Below are 20729 nucleotides of genomic sequence, written 5' to 3'. Positions count from 1 at the left end.
CAGTGTTTGGCACTTAGTTGACTTGCAGTACAGCATTATTCAATGAATGAATGTAATTAGCTTTATCTCTGGATCCCTAGAAACTTCTGATGCTTCCCATCCCCCCACCCACCCTGGGTCTTGGATGACCCTCTTTGCAGATAGCACCATGATGCAGAAAAAAGAATGGAAAACAATCTTATGGGTGTGTCTGAACAAAGCTGACATATTTTTCCCTTTAAGATCTTGCTGTTGTATGTAAAATGATCCTGAAATTAAGGTCAGCTCCAGGTGGTTGTTTATATCAGCAGTCAGATCGCAGAATAAAAAATGGCTTTTATATATTTGATTTTTATTGTTTTCCAGGGCAATGTCACTTTTTCCTGCTCTGAACCACAAATTGTTCCCATCACATTTGTCAACTCGAGCAGCAGTTATTTGCTGCTGCCTGGCACCCCCCAAATTGATGGGCTTTCGGTGAGTTTCCAGTTTCGAACGTGGAACAAGGATGGTCTGCTTCTGTCCACGATGCTCTCTGAGGGCTCAGGGACCCTGCTGCTGAGCCTGGAGGATGGAACCCTGAGACTCGTGATTCAGAAAATGACAGAACGTGCAGCTGAAATCCTCACAGGTACTGTCTGATGACAACTTCTATGTCGGTTTCTTGTTCAGCCAAGTTGATACATGTTTGAGAATCTGACCACAACATACAGGCTCCAGCTCCCAGGGATGTAGGATGACCAGTCTTCACAAATTTACTCTAAGTCTGAAGATCCAACATTTGTTTTCTTTTTTTCTTCTTTTTTAAATTTTGTATTGGAGTATAGTTGATTTACAATGTCGTGTTAGTTTCAGGTGTACAGCAAAGTGATTCAGTTATACATAGATATGTATCTATTCTTTTTCAGATTCTTTTCCCATCTAGGTGATTACAGATTATTGAATATACTTCCCTATGCTATACAGTAGGTCCTTGTTGTTTATCTATTTTATATATAGTCGTGTGTATCTGTTAATCCCAACCTCATAATTTATTCCTCCCCTCATCTTTCCCCTTTGGTAACCATAAGTTTGTTTTCCAAGTCTGTGGGTCTGTTTCTGTTTTGTAAACAAGTTCATTTGTATCATTATTTTTAGTTCAATATATAAGTGATATCATATGATATTTGTCTTCCTCTGTTTGACTTACTTCACTTAATATGATAAACTCTAGGTCCAATCATGTTGCTGCAAATGGCAATGTTTCATTCTTTTTTATGGTTGAGTAATATTCCATTATATATATATATATATACCACATCTTCTTTATCCATTCATCTGTCAGTGGGCATTTAGGTGGCTTCCATGTCTTGGCTATTGTAAACAGTGTTGCAATGAACATTGGGGTGAATGTATCTTTTCGAATTACAGTTTTCTGTGGATATATGCCCAGGAGTGGGATTGCTGGATCATACAGTAACTCTAGTTTTAGTTTTTTAAGGAACCTCCATACTGTTCTCCATAGTGGTTGCACCAATTTACATTCCTACCAACAGTGCAAGAGGGTTCCCTTTTCTCCACACCCTCTCCAGAATTTATTATTTGTAGACTTTTTGATCATGACCATTCTGACTGGTGTGAGGTGATACCTTATGTTAGTTTTGATTTGCATTTCTCTAATAATTAGCGATGTTGAGCATCTTTTCATAAAAGTTTTTAAAATGGTTCCCAAAAAGCTGAAGATTGGAAAGTACTTTCTTTTATAGCAATAGAGTATAGGTCCTAATGTATAGCAACATGGAATAGATGTATGAATAACATCCTGACTCTTCTATCTGCCATTCCTTCAACATGGAGCCATGGAATTTTCTCCCTCCTTCTCTACTTGTTATCTTACTGATGTCCCCTGTCCTTCTGGAAGCAATGTGTTCACTTAGTGACAAGTTCTTAGCGAGGTCAGACCACCTGCAGGCATTGGATTGGGGGCTAAGGCAGGCTGCTAGGTCAACAAGTCCTGAGAAGCCTTCCTGGCTCTACAGCCTGAATCAAAACCCCTCCTCTGCACTCTGGGCCAATATCTATCCTGGATTATAGGACACTTATTTAATTTAAATGTCTTTATTTAATTTAAATGTCTTTCTTTTTTATTTATTAATTTAATTTAATTTAAATGTCTTTCTTCCCCCACTGGACTGTGAGTTTTTTTATGCAAATAAATTAGAGGAAATTGAGTTAAGTAGTAAAGGACGTGACTTAATAGTCAAGATCAGGTCAGGCTATGGGAAAGCCTCCGATGTCAATGGGTGAACAAAAAAGCCCATTGAACCTGTTACTGAACCAAACTTGGGTCCACTCACCCATGTGCAGTAAAGCCAATCTACTGACACCGAATTGTGGTGAAGGAAAGTGCAGATTTTATTGTAGGGCACCAAGCAAGGAGAAGGGGCTGCTCATGCTCAAAAGACCTGAACTCCCCAATAGCTTTCAGGTAAGGGGTTTTAAGGCAGTGTGAGGGAGGGAGCTGCAGGGTATATGATCAGCTTGTGCACAGTTCTCAGATTGGTTGGCATCAAGGTGAAGTTTCTAGCATCATCAACCTTCTGGTTTCAACCAGTCTAGAGTCTGTGTTGTTGTGGTCAGCAATTTTCATCTCGGGGGGTGGTCAGCTTCCTGTAAAAAAAAAAAAAAAACCTTTGGAATATGTGTCAGGCCTTTATCTTTATCTTTCAGGGAACTGGGAATTTGGTGATTCTGCCATGTGGCTGATTTATAGTCTAAATTGTTACCAGTTTCCCAGCCCAACAGCTATCCTTTATTTCTACATCTTCACATTCCTAATCATTAACTATTTTTTTTTCCTAATCATTAACTCTTTTTTTTTTTTAATATGTTGGGGGTAGGAGTTTATTAATTAATTTATTTATTTTTGCTGTGTTGGGTCTTCGTTTCTGTGCGAGGGCTTTCTCTAGTTGTGGCAAGCGGGGGCCACTCTTCATCGCAGTGCATGGGCCTCTCACTGTCGCAGCCTCTCCTATTGTGGAGCACAGGCTCCAGACACGCAGGCTCAGTAGTTGTGGCTCATGGGCCTAGTCGCTCCGTGGCACATGGAATCCTCCCAGAGCAGGGCTCGAACCTGCATCCCCCGCATTAGCAGGCAGACTCTCAACCACTGCACCACCAGGGAAGCCCTAATCATTAACTCTTGAGCAGCCTTTTGAGACTCAGCGTAGGCGTGGGAGACTAAAGCAAAAGCCTATTACTTCAAAGGAAGGGACACAGGGTCTTTTATACAGTTTCAAACCCCTGGAAATAACAGAAGGGCCTGGGTCTGTGAGTCAGAGAGGCAGGTTCCAAAAGCACCTTTTACCCTTACTAGTTAGTCTGGGGCCCTAGATGAACTTAACTTTGTCTCCCATGTAAGTGAGAATGCATTTGTTATCTACAGCTGCATAACAAATTATACCAACATGTATTAGTTGAAAACCACACGTGTTATGTCTGATTTTCTAAGAGTCAGGAATCCAGGAGCCCTTTGGGCGATTCTGGATGAAGTCAAATTGTTGGCAGGGGCGACAGTCATCTCAAGGTTCAACCGGTTCTAACTCTGCTTCCAGGCTAACTCATGTGGCTGTGGGCAGACCTCAGAAGATCCAAAGTTATCCCCACGCCATCTCCAGAAGGCTGCCTCATTGATAGGGCAGCACTCTTACCCCAGAGTGAGTGACCCTGGAGAGAATGGGAAAGAACCACCAGGACAAAAGACACAGTCTTTGTATATCTCATCCCATCCTTTTCATCATATTCTATTCATTAGAAAAAAGTGAATAACTGTAGCCCTTGCTCAAGTCAAAGGGATTGTACAAGGGTTCAGATATTAGGAGTCAGAGCCAGCCTCGGCACGTGGTTGGTGCCGGCAGCAGTAACCGAGGGAGATGAACAGGGTCCCAGCAGCGTGGCCGCTGAGCTTGAGAGGGTCTGGGGGTGGCAGTGCTCCAAGTCTGAGGGGCTCCAGCCCAGCGGCCACACCAGGAGGAAGACAAAAGAGAATGAAAGAAGCAGATAATCTTGAAAAAATAAAGGAAGAATGGGTTTTTGAAACAGAATCTGACCACCAACCTCTTAGTGATAATCAGCAAACAAATTGTGACTATTTTTTTGACAGCCTTTTGGAGGAAACTCAGAAGGTTGGTGTCAAATGTTTGTCTGCCACTGAACAAAAGAAACTGGTAGGTGTAAGTACAAAATTATGGAAAAATGGATTCACAGTCAGTGATGATTTCAGAAGTTATTTTGATGGTGCAGCTCAGCAGTTTCTGAATTCCATCAAAAAAGGGGAATTACCTTTAGAATTACAGGGTTTTTGATAATGAGGAGGTTGATGTTAAAGTTGAAGATAAGAAAAATGAAGTATGTATGTCAACAAAGCCTGTGTTCCAGCCCTTCTCAGGACAGGGTCACAGACTGGGAAGTGCTACACCAAAAATTGTTTCTAAAGCAAAGTGTATTGAAGTTGAGAATAAAAATTAGTTGTCTACTGTCTCACTAAACAGTCTGGAACCCATCACTAGTATACAGATCTGGTTAGCCAATGGGAAAAAGAGTGTCCAGAAATTTAACATTTCTTATAGGATAAGCCACATCAAAGACTTCATCGAAAAACACCAAGGATCTCAAAGAAGTCCTTCCTTTTCCCTGGCAAGAGATCTTCCTTTCCTCAAATTGCTAGAGGAAACACTCACACTAGATATTAGGAGTCATGGATCATTGGGGACCATCTTAGTGTCTACTTACAAAATGAGATTAAAAAAAAAATCCTTACATCACAAGACTGTGACGATGATTAAATATGAGATAGTGGATCTAAACCCTTTAGCACAGGGTTGAGAAGCTATTTAGCAAATTTCTTTTTCCTCCACACTGACTCAAGACCTCAGGCAAAAACAGGCCTCACTCCTTAGAGTCATAAAAGCTGAGTGAATTTGTGCAGTCATGGGACTTTTATGAAATTTCTAAGATTTCTAGTCATGGAGGTGAGTTAATCACTTAGAAACATAACATTTCTCATGTGCAGAGTTATAAAAGTTAAACCTCGATCCTCCTTATTTGAAGAAGAAAAATCGTGAGCTGGCATTGGTCTGTTTCTCTCCAACCAGCGAGATTGTTGAGTACAGAGACTTGTAAGGCTCAGGTCAAAAATGCAGTTTTAATATAGTACAGGCCCCAGTGGCACTTTGCTCTAAAGCATTACCTGTATTTTTAAGCATGTGTCAGTCCATTAAAATGTGTTTATGACTGAGAGAGAGGCTGGTTAAAGCTGCCCCAATATCCAGCAAAGAGGGAGAAAAAATTCATGTTATTTTAGACCTGTCTCTCAAAAAAAATCAAACAAGTAAAAGAAAGAGTTAAAAACATTGTGACGTCTGTCTCAGAACTCTTGCTTGCTTCTTTCTTCAAGAATTTCCTGAATTTTGGAAAATTCAGAAATTTTAGAATTTCTTTTATTTTTCTTTGAAATGGATCAAGGCTTTGTGCCTACTGGCATTGTTCTCCCCGGGGGGGAAAATGAAAGGTAAACAAACAAAAAAATCAGACTAACAAAAACAGTTTTCTCCTCCCACACATTTCTGAAGAACTTTGTTTTCCAAGTACTTGAGATTGTATTGGCTTTATAAGAGAAAAATCTCACATGAGAAATTAGAAAAATAATAAACATTGTTCTAATAATTTTGAGGGCCACTGGGGCTACCCTTGACACATGGTACCTCATGGAAAATAGAAAATAGCACATTGTTAATTGAACAGGGAATCCAGATATTTAAAGATTTACTTGAGAGTAGTTCATGTGTTTCTAACGTCTTGGGTCTAAAAGAGAAGGTGACCCCTATGGGAAGGTCAGCACACGGATGCCTGGCACATTCACTCCTGTTACCAAAGCTTCATACAGTGTGCATAGTTTTTTGGGGGTGTGGTTATTTTGTGCAGTTTGCATTGGATATCAGGAAGAGAAGTCCAAATGAAATCGTCCTCAAAATAGGAGGCATCTGAATTTAGTTGTTCTAAGGGATGAAGTTTTAAGGAGTTGAAGGACAATGGTATAATCCCTCCCTTGTATTTTTCTTTATTTTCTATTTTTGTCATTTCCTTTCTTGAAAGCCTTGTACATATGAATATGAGGCAAAGTCAAGGGCATCCTTTCACTGTAAGTGATATGACAGTAGAACCAACAATTACTGTGAATCTCATGCAGGTCAGGCATTATGCAAGGACCTTGTCATACAATACTACAGAAAAAAAAAAAGAGCTCATGAAATATATGAAGTGGTTCTTATTTTACCAACAGGCACAAGGGGAAATTGAGAGTCAGAAATTAAGTTCAAGTGATCAAGCAGGTGTTCAAGCTCAGGCCTTTCCTTTGCATACCCAAGTCCATGGTCACCACAGTATATCTTGCTGCCCCCCATATTTATTCGTGATATGGTCAGGTGTTTATAAAGAATTCAGGCTTCCCTGGTGGTGCAGTGGTTGAGAGTCCGCCTGGTGATGCAGGGGACACGGGTTCGTGCCCCGGTCCGGGAGGATCCCACATGCCGCGGAGTGGCTGGGCCTGTCAGCCATGGCTGCTGAGCCTGCACGTCAGAGCCTGTGCTCCACGACGGGAGAGGCCACAACAGTGAGAGGCCTACGTACCACAAAAAAAAAAAAAAAAAGAATTCAAATGCAGAGAAACTCTGCTTTAGATGAAAGATGAAATGATGTACAGTACGCTGTTAACAAAAGTAGCCTATGTAGTATCTAAAGTTGGGGTTTCCCAAAACATTTCACTTGGTGGTCCCATCAATAGACAGATTTGGGGGTTAAGTGGGGCTGACAAGGGATTGTGAATCCATTGTCTTCGTAGACTTTTACTCTGCTTTAGCTGACATTGCCTATATAGTGTTATAAAGTAAATTATGCATATCTATATATTAACATACACACATACACACACACACTAATAGTCATTGAGTATATGTGACATACTTTTCTTGGACTTTTTAAAAAAATGTTTATTTATGTATTTTTTTATTTGCTTTTGGCTGCCTTGAGTCTTCATTGTGGTGTGCAGGCTTCTCATTGCAGTGGCTTCTGTTGTGGAGCAGGGGCTCTAGGCACACGGGCTTCAGTAGTTGTGGCATGCAGGATTCAGTAGTGGTGGCACGTGGGTTCAGTAGTTGTGGCTCGCAAGCTCTAGAGTGCAGGCTTAGTAGTTGTGACACAAGGGCTTAGTTTCTCCACGGCCTGTGGGATCTTCCCGAACCAGGGCTCGAATCTGTGTCCCCTGCACTGGCAGGAGGATTCTTAACCCTGGCACCACCAAGAAAGTCCCTCTCAGAACTTTTATTTGTTTTTATTACTTATTATTTTTTCAGACCCTTTAAATGCTCAGTGCCGATTCCTTAGTAAGATTATCATGTAAGTACGAAGGGTACTAAGTGAAAGCCTAGATGCTTCCAGAGACTTTGCCATGCCTTGCACAGCTTTTCCTATATTCTCGTCACCGCTGTGTGTCCGACGCCACGTGGAAATCTGGGGTCTGCATGGGAACAGAGCGGAAACCTTCCAGGAGCCCTGCTGCTCCCATGTCCCCCTTCAGGGATCAGAACAGCCAACTGTGCAAATCTTAAATAAACAAAAAAAAAATCTGGATTTCCTCCTTTATGCATTTCACACTCTAGTTCCTCACCACTTCTCCCCAGGTTCCATGTGTCTTGGGGACCACTTTCTCTCTCAGGGCCATACCTACCCCTGGAACGATTGATATCACATTCTATTTTTGAGGGGCAAATGGCTGCCATTTTTAAAGACTCTTAAAAAGGTGCTTAGAATGTAGATTGTCATTGTCCAAACCAATCTGGATGACTAAGAAAACAGGAACTTGTGCAAAAGTAAAGGAGACCACCTGGTTCATTTCTTTAGACAATCGAGGCAGAGTGTTTTGGATTGCAAGTGAAACATTCAGTAACCAAAAAAAGCTGGCACCACTATAATTATTTTGCAAGTGGCCTGACATTTCAATGTTATTTTTATTTTGCTGATGAGAACAAGAATGAGAATGAGAATAAGAATGAGAATAGGAAGAAAGAAGTTTGGGTCCTTCAGTCCTGAAAATTTGAAGTCTGTTTTTTTGGTTTTTGTTTTTTTTTTTTGTGGTACGTGGGCCTCTCACTGTTGTGGCCTCTCCCGTTGTGGAGCACAGGCTCCGGACGCACAGGCTCAGTGGCCATGGCTCATGGGCCCAGCTGCTCTGTGGCATGTGGGATCTTCCTGGACCGGGGCACGAACCCGTGTCCCCTGCACCGGCAGGTGGACTCTCAACCACTGTGCCACCGGGGAAGCCCTGAAGTCTATTTTTTTCTGCTGTAGTGCTTCTCTAAACATCAAGTTCTCACTGAAAAACCAATCTGAGCAAAGACCTTGAACTCAGGCCTTAGGGTCCAGAACTCCAGCTTAGCTATTCTCTGCATCGATGCAGAATGTGAGTTTTATTCTGTTAGGCCTCATTGTCCTTTGTAGCTAAAGGAGAGAGTTGGTCTAGAATTACTTAAGTCCCTTCTAAACCTTCATCTTAGTTCTTGAAGGAAAACAGGAAGTCAACCATGTCCCTTATTTTCTTCAAAGAAATCATTAACCCCAGAGTCTTCTTTTGAAAATGGGGTAAGTGGCCTAAATTAGGTGTATTCATCAGGGCCAAGCCCCCTGCCAGAGGTCGTGTTTCTCAACTCCCCACATTGTGGTGCATCTGAGGGAGGAAGAATGATAACTGGGATTCTTTCATACAATGATTTTTGTGAATGAGATGCTTTGTTGTCCCAGAAAGTCCCTGCATGTTACTCTCTGTGATCCATATAGAGTTAGGAGCAAAGGAGCCAAATCTGAGAAGTTGTGTTTAGTTTTGCTTTTGTGACGATCTTTTAATCACAGTAGGATACTGTTGTGTGTGTGTATTGATTGGTAGGTAAGGGAGTTATCAGAGTATACAGGACCTTCAATAGTACTGGAGCTATTGCATGTGGAGAGAAAAACAAGATAGAGTCGTGATACGGTTCTTTTAATGTGGGACAGACTTTCTCAGAGATGAGAGGGTTTTTTTAATATAAATGTATTTATTTTTGGCTGCATTGGGTCTTCATTGCTGCGTGCGGTCTTTCTCTATTTGCAGCGAGTGGGGACTGCTCTTTGTTGCGGTGTGCGGGCTTCCCATTGTGGTGACTTCTCTTGTTGTGGAATTCAGGCTCTAGGCACTCAGGCTTCAGTAGTTGTGGCATGCGGGCTCAGTAGTTGTGGCTCACAGGCTCTAGAGCACAGGCTCAGTAGTTGTGGCGCACGGGCTTTGTTGCTCTGCAGCACATGGGATCTTCCTGGACCAGGGATTGTACCCGTGTTCCCTGCATTGGCAGGTGGATTCTCAACCACTACACCACCAGGGAAGTCCCTAGATGAGAATTTTTATATATTTATGTCACTGCAGAAAACAGAACAAACCTCAGTAAGGTCAAATGGCAGAAAGACCATCTAATGGCTTTTCCTTAGAGAATATTCTCTCCCGAGCATTTAGCTGCACAATCTACTGCTTTGATATACTAGAGACATCAAACCCAGAGTGGAATTTTCAGGAGTAAGAAATGAGTCTCTGCACAACTAAATGGAACCCAGAAGATGAGGAAGGGAGTCTTCACGTTAAGAGATCTCAACCTGGCAGCAGGGGCTGTAAAACGATTATAAGCTGGAAAGACAGAAGGGAAAGCCAATTGCCAGGCACAGAACAGGATCCCAGGGCCAAAGGACACATGATGAGCAAGGATCCAGAAATCAACCGGATGCCACAGAAATGTTTTTAGTGGAGGCAAATGGCTTATTGGAGAGACCATTTCAGCTTCTTCCACCGAGTCCCTAGAAACAAGCAACAATGTTCATCATATTTTCTCAACCATCTTACATTTTTTCAGTAGATAGACACAGGGCCTTCCAGCACTACAACTTACTAAACAATCTGCTCTACTCAGTCATAATTTTCTATACTTAGTAGAATGCTGGGACTGACTTGTTCTTTCTCTAGCTGAAGATACGATGAAATTCTAATGGCATAGCCTTTGATCAGCAGTCGTCATGGATGTTATTGGATGATTATTTATCGTTGGCTTTGTTTAAATTAAATAAATCCTCCTACAGCTATGGTCCACACCATCCCACTTGTTATTTTTTAGGATTTATCTCAATTGACATTTTCTCAAGAAACCTTCCCGAAGCAGGCCAGCTGCCCCTTTATTGAGTCTTCTGGTTCTTCTCCTTTGTAGCACTGACCGTAAGTATGTTCATAAATGTATGTATTGGTTTGTTAGGACTATGATAACAAAATACCACGGATTAGGTGACCTAACAGAAATTTACTTTCTCACAGTTCTTGAGGCTAGTTCAAGGTGTGGGCAGGGTTGGTTTCTTCTGAGGGACTCTCTCTTGGCTTGTAGAGGTCATCTTCTCTCTGTGTCCTCACATGGTCTTTTCTCTCTGCCCATCTGTGACCTATTACCCTCCTCTTGTGAGGACACCAGTCCTATCGACTATGGGCCTACTCAAATGACCTCATTTTACCTTCATTACCTCTTTAAGGGTCCTATCTCTAAGTACAGACACATACTTGGGTACTGAGTAGGGGGTGTAAGGATTTCAATATATGGATTTTGGGGGACACAATCTAGCTCATAAGAATATGTATTATCAGACATAGAGCACAGACCTGTGGTTGCCAAGGGGAAAGGGGAGTGGGGGAGGGGTGGATTGGGAGTTTGGGATTAGCAGATGCAAACTATTAGATATAGAATGGATAACCAACAAGTTCCTATGGTATAGTGTAGGCAACTATGTACAATATCCTGTGATAAACCATAATGGAAAAGAATATAAGAAAGTATATATATATATTAAAATATACACTATATATGTATGTATAACTGAATTGCTTAGCTGTACAGCAGAAATTAACACAACATTGTAAATCAACTATACTTCGATGAAATAAATTATAAAAAGAGTGTGTATTAATCATGTCTATATAATTGGCTGCTCAATGTTCCTGTCACCATAGAATGTAAGGATTCATGGGAACAAGAACACTGCCTGCCTTGCTCACCACTATTTGCCCAAGGCCTAGTATAACACCTTGCTTATAACAGGCCCTTGCTAATATTTGCCTAATGTATTAGCAAGTGTCTGAATAAATGAACTACTAGAATTGACCTCCCAAACATTTCTGAAGCGTCTCATGTCAACAGTGGAAGAAGAGTTAAAAGTGATTTTTAACCAATATTCATGTTACAACAGTTCTACAATGCAGAATGTGTCAAACCCAAGAATGAGCTATAATCAGGGGAAGTACTAATCAGATAAAGGCCAGGGGGGCTCCCAGAGGTGGAGAGATGGCAGGGAGAGCTGTGTCATGAAGGATAAAAGTGCTCACCCTATGAATACTTGTGGCCAGATGGTTTTAGTCTGCAGTCCTGCAATTCACAGAGCAGTTTCCCCAAGATCACCCTTTTTCATAGAATCCATTTGTATCTCACCACCATCTGCACATCAAGTAAACATGATGACTTGGTGAACCTCATCCTCTGCTTCGATTAAGCTGTCATTAATGCCTCTGTGTTTTTAGCTAAGATAATGTTGATGAGAAAATCCCACTCATGAGGGCAAACAAATGGTAGCCACAGGGCCATAACTGTCACAACAAGCTGTCTAGCTGGGCACAGAGTTTGAGTTTCAGGAAGACAGACATATGATGAGGCATTCGACTTTATGGAAACTGAGAACTGCCATTGCCGAAGCTTCAAGCTATCAAGCAAAGCCTGGGAATGTTTACCAAAGGAGAGATCTCCCGGGCATGTGTAGCTTTTTCAGGACTGAGTAATGATGACAACTTAGCTTACTCTTCCTTCTTCTCCATTTCTCTCAAAAGAGAAACAGAGGGAACTAGATTTCTCTTATGGGAAAATAATTGAATAGTCAAAACTGCTGTCATTTCCTGTGCTTGTTTTCTACTTTAATAATTCTTTCATATAATTCACTTTGCCTCTATTTGTTACTGAACACAAGTTCGGTATGTCCAATGCACAGTGAGGCCAAACCAACCAAAATGTCAGAGTTTGGAGCAGAGAAAGTTTTATTGCAAGGACATGCAAGGAGAATGGGAGGCTCATGCCCACCAAAAGCCCCAAACTCATGGAAGGGTTTCAGCAAAGCATTTTTTAAGGCAAGGTGAGGGAGGGCTGTGACTGGTTGCTGCAAACTTCTTGGTATTAGAATCCTTTGTTCTTGGTCAGGTCACGATGTTCCTGTCAACCTCCAATAGGACAATTGTTATTCTCCGTTCTGCAACTTTTTATCTCTATATGAATGGAAAAATGTTATCTGCTTAAAGGTCAGAGCCTTGAGAATGGGTTGTCCTGTATATTTCAGGCTATGGGCAACATTCTTAACTTGTAGCAAAAGCAATAGAATACAAAGATTAAGGTAAGTAGGAGAAACAGATCTAATATGGAGTTGGATTTGTTCTTCCCGATTACACATTTAATTCAGGAAGCTTTTGAAGTGTCTACTTTCTGCTGATACTGTACTCAAATCTGAGGATGGAGGTATTGCCCTCCAAAAGCTCATAGGCAGTGTTGAAAGGGACAGTATTGAGTACTGATGATGCAGTAGGACAGATGCTCAGGGTACAGGGGAAGCACAAGGGAAGAGGCGCCAGAAAGGGTGAAAAAGGGAAGGCTTCCTAGGGGCAGGGATAATACAGCTCTGTTTTGAAGAATGAATAGAATTTAGTCAAACAAAGAAGGAAGGGAAGGATGCTCCAATTAGAGGAGAGAACTAGGAGGACATCTAGATGTGTAAGACTCCACAGGTGGCTTAGAGTGCCTGGATCACAGAGAGCAAAGGAGCACAGGCAAAAGATGAAGCAGAATTTTGGTCAGGGACACTAGAGTTTGGGCTGTCTCCTAAAGGTGACAGAAAAATATCTGGCTCTGGAGCTGACCTTCATTTTTATCATGTAGACACTGGAGCTGAGCATTCAAGTCCATCCTAGAGACACTATGCCTTCACCACACACCACGAACATGTCACAGTTTATATCTGACACTAGTGTATGGCAAACCCAGCTGTTTCCCTCCCAGATGCTGACCAAGGGTTCTGAGGATCCAGGTTATCTTGACAAATGAACCCGGCTTTCCCAACTAGGAAAGGTTTAACCTGTGATTTATGGTCTAGGTGACAGAGAGGGCCCTGCTGCTGACACTTGGCAGTGGAGATTCAGCTATTCTGTTGCTCAATCAATCAAGGACCGTTTGGAGAGGGTAGGATGTTGCTCTTTTGATGCCGAGGGGGATAGCAAAACACGATGCAGACTCTGACCCCTAGGAACTTGTAATCCCATTGGGGAGGTAATACTTACAGAGATGAAGAGTTAATTAATGGTACAAGGCAGTAAATAATACGAGCTAAATGAGTAGATCAGACAGTGGATGTTATATGAACTTAAAAGAGAAATCTTTATGTATTGATCTGGTCAAGGAAAACCTACTTTCTTTATTTCCTGGTTTATTAACTTATTCTCTCCATCATTCAGTACTTTTTGTGCTGTGCTAGGTGACTGTGATAGAAAGTTAAAAAAGAAAAAAAAAAATATATATATATGCTTCCTGTCCCTATAGTTAAGGAAAGGAAGCACTAGGACAAAAACTGGGCATTGGATGTGAATTTGGATAGTGGGAGGACAGCATACAGGTGAAGTAGAGGCTGGGAGAGGAAGTCTCAGTTAGCTTAGTGCATTTACTAGGAGCATAATGAATATACTAGTCTAGCTAGAGTAGGGAATTTGTGTAGAAATATTGGGAAATAAGATGGTGAGGACAGATGGAGACTTGATTACAGAGGCATCGATTGTCAAGATAAGCATCTGAGTTTCATTCTCTGGGCTCCATGACCCCCTGGGCGGGGTTTGCTGCAAGGTTGATACCGTAAGTCCCCTACATGTGAACCTTCAAGTTCCGAACTTTCAAACATGCTAACGTGGTCTTCAGCAACTTAGTGACCCTCAGCCAGAAGGTGGAGCTAGACCTGCAAGAGGACGACTTCATTGCACTCCTTGCTGTGCCACACAAGGAGCTAACTAATGAAGACCTGATGGAATTGGAGTCCCAGAGAAAGGACGAAGAGGGACAAGAGGAAGAAGAAGTAACCGAAGAACCAAAGAGAGTCACGATGCAGGAAATGGCACAGGGGTTTTCCTTATTTTGTTTTTATTAATTTTTATTGGAGTATAGTTTCTTTACAATGTTGTGTGAGTTTCTGCTGTACAGCATAGTGAATCAGTTGGGATTTTCTTTCTTTGAGGAGGCGCTGTTAGTTTTTGAGGCACAGGACCTGAATGTAAAATGGTACACGAAGGTTGCAGCAGCCGTTCACAGTGCAATCCAGTGCTACCCTATCATCTATGAAGAGAAAAAAAGAGCTACTACCCAGACATCACTGGATCGTTTTTTCAAGAGGGTAGATTGAACTGAATCCAGCAAGGAACCAGAACCTGTTTCATCCACGCCAGACGTGAGTGACATTGCAGCTTGCCCTCCGTCTCCTATCGCTGACAATCCTTCAGCTCTACCATCTCCCACCTCCTCTCCCTCCCCCAGTCAGCAACTCTTCCTGCCTGTTCACTCGGTGCCAGCCCCTGGATGCCAACTGTTGTACTGTACTACTGTCCTTTGAAAGGTGCTGTACTGTAAGATTAAAAATGTTTTTATTTTTGGTGTTTGTTTTTTATGTATTATTTGTGTGAAAAGTGTTATAAACCTATTACAGTACAGTACTATACAGCCAATTGTGTTATTTGGGTACCTAGGCGAACTTTGTTGGACTTATGAACAAATTGGACTTAGGAACGTGCTCTCAGAATGGAACTCGTTCATCTGTAGAGGACTCACACTAATAACCTTGCTGTCTAGATAGTTCAAGGTATCCTGTACCAGAAAGAGGGCAGAGGCTGGGAAAAGAGGGAGGCTGTCAGAAAATTCCCAGCTCCTGTGATAAGGGATAGAATCAAAGTTGGAGAAGAAATCTGAAGTAATATGTGAATTCAAACCACCGTGTGTAGCAAAGGGTTAATAGAATTTGATAATTGATGGATAAATGGTCTCCAAGAAAAACAGGACTCAGGACCTAAATTGTGGTATAATGGTACTAATAATTGGAATATGCTCTTTTATGATGTGATTGACATTTTAAGACTGCCTTATTCAATTATTTAGATATTCCCCACTTTGTTCTCTCAAAAATTGAAACTACCTTTGAACTATTAAGTAAAGGTTGGTATGAAGCGATATGGAAAAACAGCTGAATTGGGTTTTCTGGGGAAGATAAAGCCTAGAAACTTCCAAGTCAAGCCAGGCAGCTGTGTCTTTATTTTACAGATGGAGAAGCAGGTTGAGAGAGATTAAGAAATCTGTCTAAATTGCTAGAAATTATAAGTGGCAGGGCCTTGAGCAAGGGTTAACAGGCGAGTAAAGGCATCATGGAGATTTGTAACAGGTCATTTCCGGGGTTAGAAATAGAGCCTTCGGGGACTCTGCTCTGGCCTGGACTGTAGCTCTGTGTGTCCTGGTGTGGCTGTATGCCTGATGGTTAGAGGTGCTGGGACAGCCACCCAATTTCAATGTTTCTGTCTTCAAACCGTGAAAAGAGACACTGAAATAAGATGAAGGCTGAAATGCAAAGATCTGTTAGGAACTGGACTGAGAATGAGAGAAAAACAGAAAGGGAGGGAGACATAAAGCAAGCCCTTGCTTTCTGAGACTCTGCAATCTCAGAATTATTCCCTGAACCCAGTAGTCCTCAACCAAGGGAAATTCTCCACCCCCATCTACCCCGGTCTCCTGTTCCCCCAATCCCATGCAGGGGACTTCTGGCAATGTCTGGTGATGATCTGTTTTTGTTTTTAAGCACAAACCTAACTTTATAATTTTCTAGCATAGCCAAATAATGTGCTAAACATATCCATATAAATTTATCATTTTATTCTCATAAAACTCTAAGGTTGGTGGTGGTGGGTTTTTTTCCCCTTTATTTATTTATTTTTTACTTGCAGTACAGTTAATTTACAACATTGTGTTAGTTTCAGGTGTGCAGCAAAGTTATTCAGATATATAATACATATAGAACTATTGTTTTTCAGATTCTTTTCCATTATAGGTCATTACAATAGAGTGAATATAGCTCCCTGTGTTACACGGTAGGCACTTGTTGGTTGTCTATTTTATATATGGTAGTGTGTATATGTTCATCCCAACCTCCTAGAGGAAAACATGGACAGAAGACTCTTTAACCTAAATCACAGCAATGTGTTTTTTTTGATCCATCTCCTAGAGTGATGGAAATAAAAACGAAAATAAACAAATGGGACGTAATTAAACTTAAAAGTGTCTGCACAGTAAAGGAAACCATAAACAAAACGAAAAGACAACCTACAGAATGGGAGAAAGTATTTGCAAACGATGCAACCAACAAAGGGTTAATTTCCAAAATATACAAACAGCTCATATAACTCCATGTTTGGTGATGGTGATGTTTTTGGTGCTGGGGATGGGGGCATCCAAGGAGTTGGGGATGGGGGCATCCAGGGATTCAGGGATGCTGCTAACCATCCTACACAAGAAGCATAGTACAGAATACCACACCCTCAACAAAAGATTATCCAGTCCCAAACACCCAGTGACAGAGTTGAGAAACTCTACTTTAAGGGAAAATGTTACTCCTATAAAAACGTTTAGGCCTTCAGCATATTGCTTAACTGCTTTTAGTGTCAATTTCGTCAAATGTGAACTGTAAATTATTGGAAAGGTCTCATTATAAAAAGTATTAAAAGAACACAGGAGGGGCTTCCGTGGTGGCGCAGTGGTTGAGAGTCTGCCTGCCGATGCAGGGGACACGGGATCATGCCCCGGTCCGGGAAGATCCCACATGCCGCGGAGTGGCTGGGCCCGTGACCCATGGCCGCTGAGCCTGTGCGTCCGGAGCCTGTGCTCCACAATGGGAGAGGCCACAACAGTGAGAGGCCCGTATACTGCAAAAACAAATAAAAAAACAAACAAACCACATGAGATGTTGGTAATGATATTTATCTAGAAAAATAAAATCGAAGTAGTAAAAGTGAGAAATCCAAGGTCAGACCTAAGTGGACATTTTAAGAAAAAAAAAAGTTGACTTGTGTCTTAATCCTTCTTAGAAGCTAGAAGTTCCACGAAAGGACAGGACCAAAGTTTGAACTCAGTCTTGTCAAAGGGGAAGTTGCCTTGTGAGAATAGAAACTGGTGCAGCCACTTTGGAAATACTCTGGCAGTTCCTCAAAAGGTTAACTATGGAGTTACCATATGATTCAGCGATTCCACTCCTAGGTGTACATCTAAGAGAACTGGAAACATAGGTCCACACAGAAATTTGTACAAGAATGTTCATAGCAGCATTATTCATAAAACCTGCAAAGTGGAAGCAACCCAAGTGTCCATCAACTGTCAAAAGGATAAACAAACTGTGGTCTATCCACACAATGGAAAGACATTCAGACATACAGATAGACTGATACAAGCTGCTACCTACGATGAGCCTTGAAAACATCATGTGAAGCAAAAGAAGCCAGTCACAAAAGGGAACATGATGTATGACTTCATCTATATGAAATCTCCTCAGTCAGCAAATCCATAGAGACAGAAAGTGGATGAGTGGCTGGCACAGCTTTAGGTGGGTGACTGGGGAGATTGGAGCCTGATAGCTAAGGTTACAGCATTTCTTTGGGAGGCTCCAGACATTTTAAAATTAATTGTGATTGCTCCCTAACTCTGTGAATATACAAAAAAACATTGAACTGCATTTTACATAGAAGGAGTGTACAGTATGTGAATTTTATCTCAATAAAGCTATTTCAAAAATATAAGTAAATAAAAGCAAAGGTGAATTCCACAGCAGAAAATAGAGCTCTGCAGAGGTAATTGGCCATCAGAGCAATTCCTGGAGCAGAACAGGGCTAGCTTTGGAAGTGTGGAAAGCAGAAGCAGATCATCCTGCATGCCTGACAGCTCAGCCTAGGTGCCTGACCCTTTGAATTCTGGCTCTGTGGTAGCCATAGGACCCAGGGCAGCCTCACCAATTTTCTCTTTTAGCATATACAACATGAGGACTCTAAAGCTTGGCCTCCAGGACTATGGTGAGAACTAGGAATTATATATTGAAAGTGCCTGGTACATTGTAGATATTCAATACTGGTAGAGTGTATTATTAGCTATTTTTACAATTGGGCTGTGTTTCATATTTCAATTTGCAAGTTCAGTTGCAAGGACGGAAAGTGTCTTTTTTTTTTTTTTTCCATGAAGAAAATCTTCTAAGACTATTTAACCCTCTCTGTGAGAGACCTTTTATACTAATGGCTTAGGCTGAATTCTGGGACCAGGAAGCAGCCACTTTAAATAATGGGGGCAAGAAGTGGAAAAGAATGAAAACTTTCCCTATCCTTTATCTCAGCCTCAACAGTTTGTTAGTTTTGAAAAAATGATTATAAACGTCGCACACTTTTTTAGAAACTTGGCAAATTCTACTACTCTGTATAAGAAAAAAGAATCTGTGATTCTATCATTCAATATCATTCCAGTATTTCTGTAGTTATTTTTAACAAAATGGGAGCCGTACCACACATACTGTTTTTCACTTTTCAGGATATCACTATCATTCTTGGAATTATGATTTTTAATGACTATATTATATTCCATGTTATTATTATTATTATTAATGGTAGAGAAAATTTCATTTACAATAGTGACAAAGAGGGTGAAATACTTGGAATAAATTTGACAAGAAATGTGCAAAACCATACAAGAAAAATGTTAAAACACTCCTGAAAGGCACTGAATAAGACTTGGACAAATGTAAAAAGATATCCCATTCTTGGACGGGATAACTCAACATTATAAAGATATCATTTCTCCCTAAGTTAAATTACAAATTTAATACAATCTCTATAGAAACATCACAGTCTATTTCATGGCATTAGATGCATTATACTAAAATTCATACAGAAAAACAAAGATTCAGGATTATATTCCATGTTATTGAATATACTGCATCTGATTTATCTAACCTACCCTTATTGGAAATATTAGTAGTTGTGAATTTTTGCTATTATAAATGATGTCATGAACTCTCTTCACCATAAACCTTGTTTGCAGCTCTGTTACTATTTTAGGATTAATTCTTCAGAATAAAATTCGTAGAGATGAGGTATGATATTTTTAGGGTTTTTGATACTTGTTGGTATATTGCCTTCTAGAAAGAATTACCAATTTTGAAATTGCCTGTTTCCCTCTATATCCACTAACAGAGACTATAATTGGTTTTTATTCTTTACCAGTCTGGGAGATGACAAATATTATTTAACATCACATCAAAGTTCAGAAATTTTATGTTTGTCGTCATCCAATAATCTTTCCAGAACCAAAGTCCCACCTTTTCAGCCTCAGCTTTTCAATCATATGAGTGCTTAGCACCCCAAAGTGGTCCTCAATACTGTATTTTTTCACCCCGAGAGGTTTTTTCCTCAAGAAGGTGTTCCTGGCCTCAAAGGTAACGCTTTCCTGTTCCTTTCATTGAGAACTTCTAGTTTTTCAGAGCTCCTTATGTCAGGTTTTTGAAGGAAAGCAACCTGATGGAATTGATTTTCCCTAATCTGTGAATAATTAGTAGCACTTAAACCTGTACCTTTTAAAGAGCATTCTTAAAAAATAAATCTGGGGCTTCCCTGGTGGCTCAGTGGTTGAGAGTCCGCCTGCCGATGCAGGGGATGCGGGTTTGTGCCTCAGTCTGGGAAGATCCCACATGCCATGGAGTGGCTGGGCCCGTGAGCCATGGCTGCTGAGCCTGCGCGTCTGGAGCCTGTGCTCCGCAGCGGGAGAGGCCACAACAGTGAGAGGCCCACGTACCGCAAAAAAACAAAAAACACAACAAAACAAAAAACTGAAAGAAGCTCCAGGGGTGTGATTTTGGATCCGTTAACAGAATGAAGGGTAAAAGAGAGCCCAGGTAGAAGCAGATTTTTAGAGAGGGATCTGCCAGTTCTCTTGCCTTGGAATCTATGCCCAGGTCAGCTCCTCTGAGACAGTCTTATTTTTCTTAGCTCCTTTCCTTCCTCTTCTGAAACCTCTCATGGATTAGTTCCCAACCCCGGCTGCACAATTGAAGCTCTGGGGGTCTCTGAAACTTCCAAGGCCTGTGGCCACCCCCAGAAGTCTGCCTTAATGAAGCTGGTGTAGGGCCCAGGTACCCGTCTTTTCAAAATCTGCCCAGGTAATCCCTTTGTGTGGTCAACAGCAAGAAGTACTGTTCGAATAATTCTAAGAGCTAAGATTTCACACAGGCTCTCCCTGCAGGGACTAGAGACCATGTAGGAAAAGATCAACAGAGATCAAATTAAAAGGAAAAGGAGACCAGAAAGAAAAAACGAAAAGAAAAAGAAAACAAACAACTGACCATGCAAACCCTTATTAAGTGACGTTTTTAAAGACAGAAATGTGGATAGTGGCCTGGGGAAGGGATGGGACCACAAGTCAGAACATATAAGATTGAGCCCCAGCCCTGGTCCCCTCATACTGAGGCCAGTGTCCTCTGTACAGTGACTCAGTGATGTGTCTCTAATTAGATGGCACACT

At 41.3% G+C, this 20729-nt stretch overlaps 1 protein-coding gene and 1 pseudogene across 3 annotated transcripts in view; both read left to right on the top strand.

Moving 5' to 3' along the window:
* The window catches only part of CNTNAP5 (contactin associated protein family member 5), a gene marked incomplete at its 5' end in the record, with an annotated part of 904555 nt that overhangs the window by 502521 nt on the left and 381305 nt on the right, over positions 1–20729 (top strand). For both annotated transcript variants that reach the window (XM_082630066.1, XM_082630065.1), the window contains one exon: positions 346–610. In XM_082630066.1, the coding sequence (XP_082486192.1) occupies positions 346–610 (265 nt within the window). The remainder of the gene's footprint in view (positions 1–345; positions 611–20729) is intronic.
* Positions 3999–4842, top strand: LOC309809849 (UBX domain-containing protein 2A-like; annotated as a pseudogene). The gene has a single exon. The product of its transcript is annotated as a UBX domain-containing protein 2A-like (transcript).

This window comes from Mesoplodon mirus, assembly GCF_964341445.2.
Source record: "Mesoplodon mirus genome assembly, chromosome: 8".
Taxonomy (NCBI): Eukaryota; Metazoa; Chordata; class Mammalia; order Artiodactyla; family Ziphiidae; genus Mesoplodon; species Mesoplodon mirus.
The sequence above is the reverse complement of the archived record's forward strand: the minus strand, read 5'-3'. Positions and strand labels throughout refer to the sequence as shown.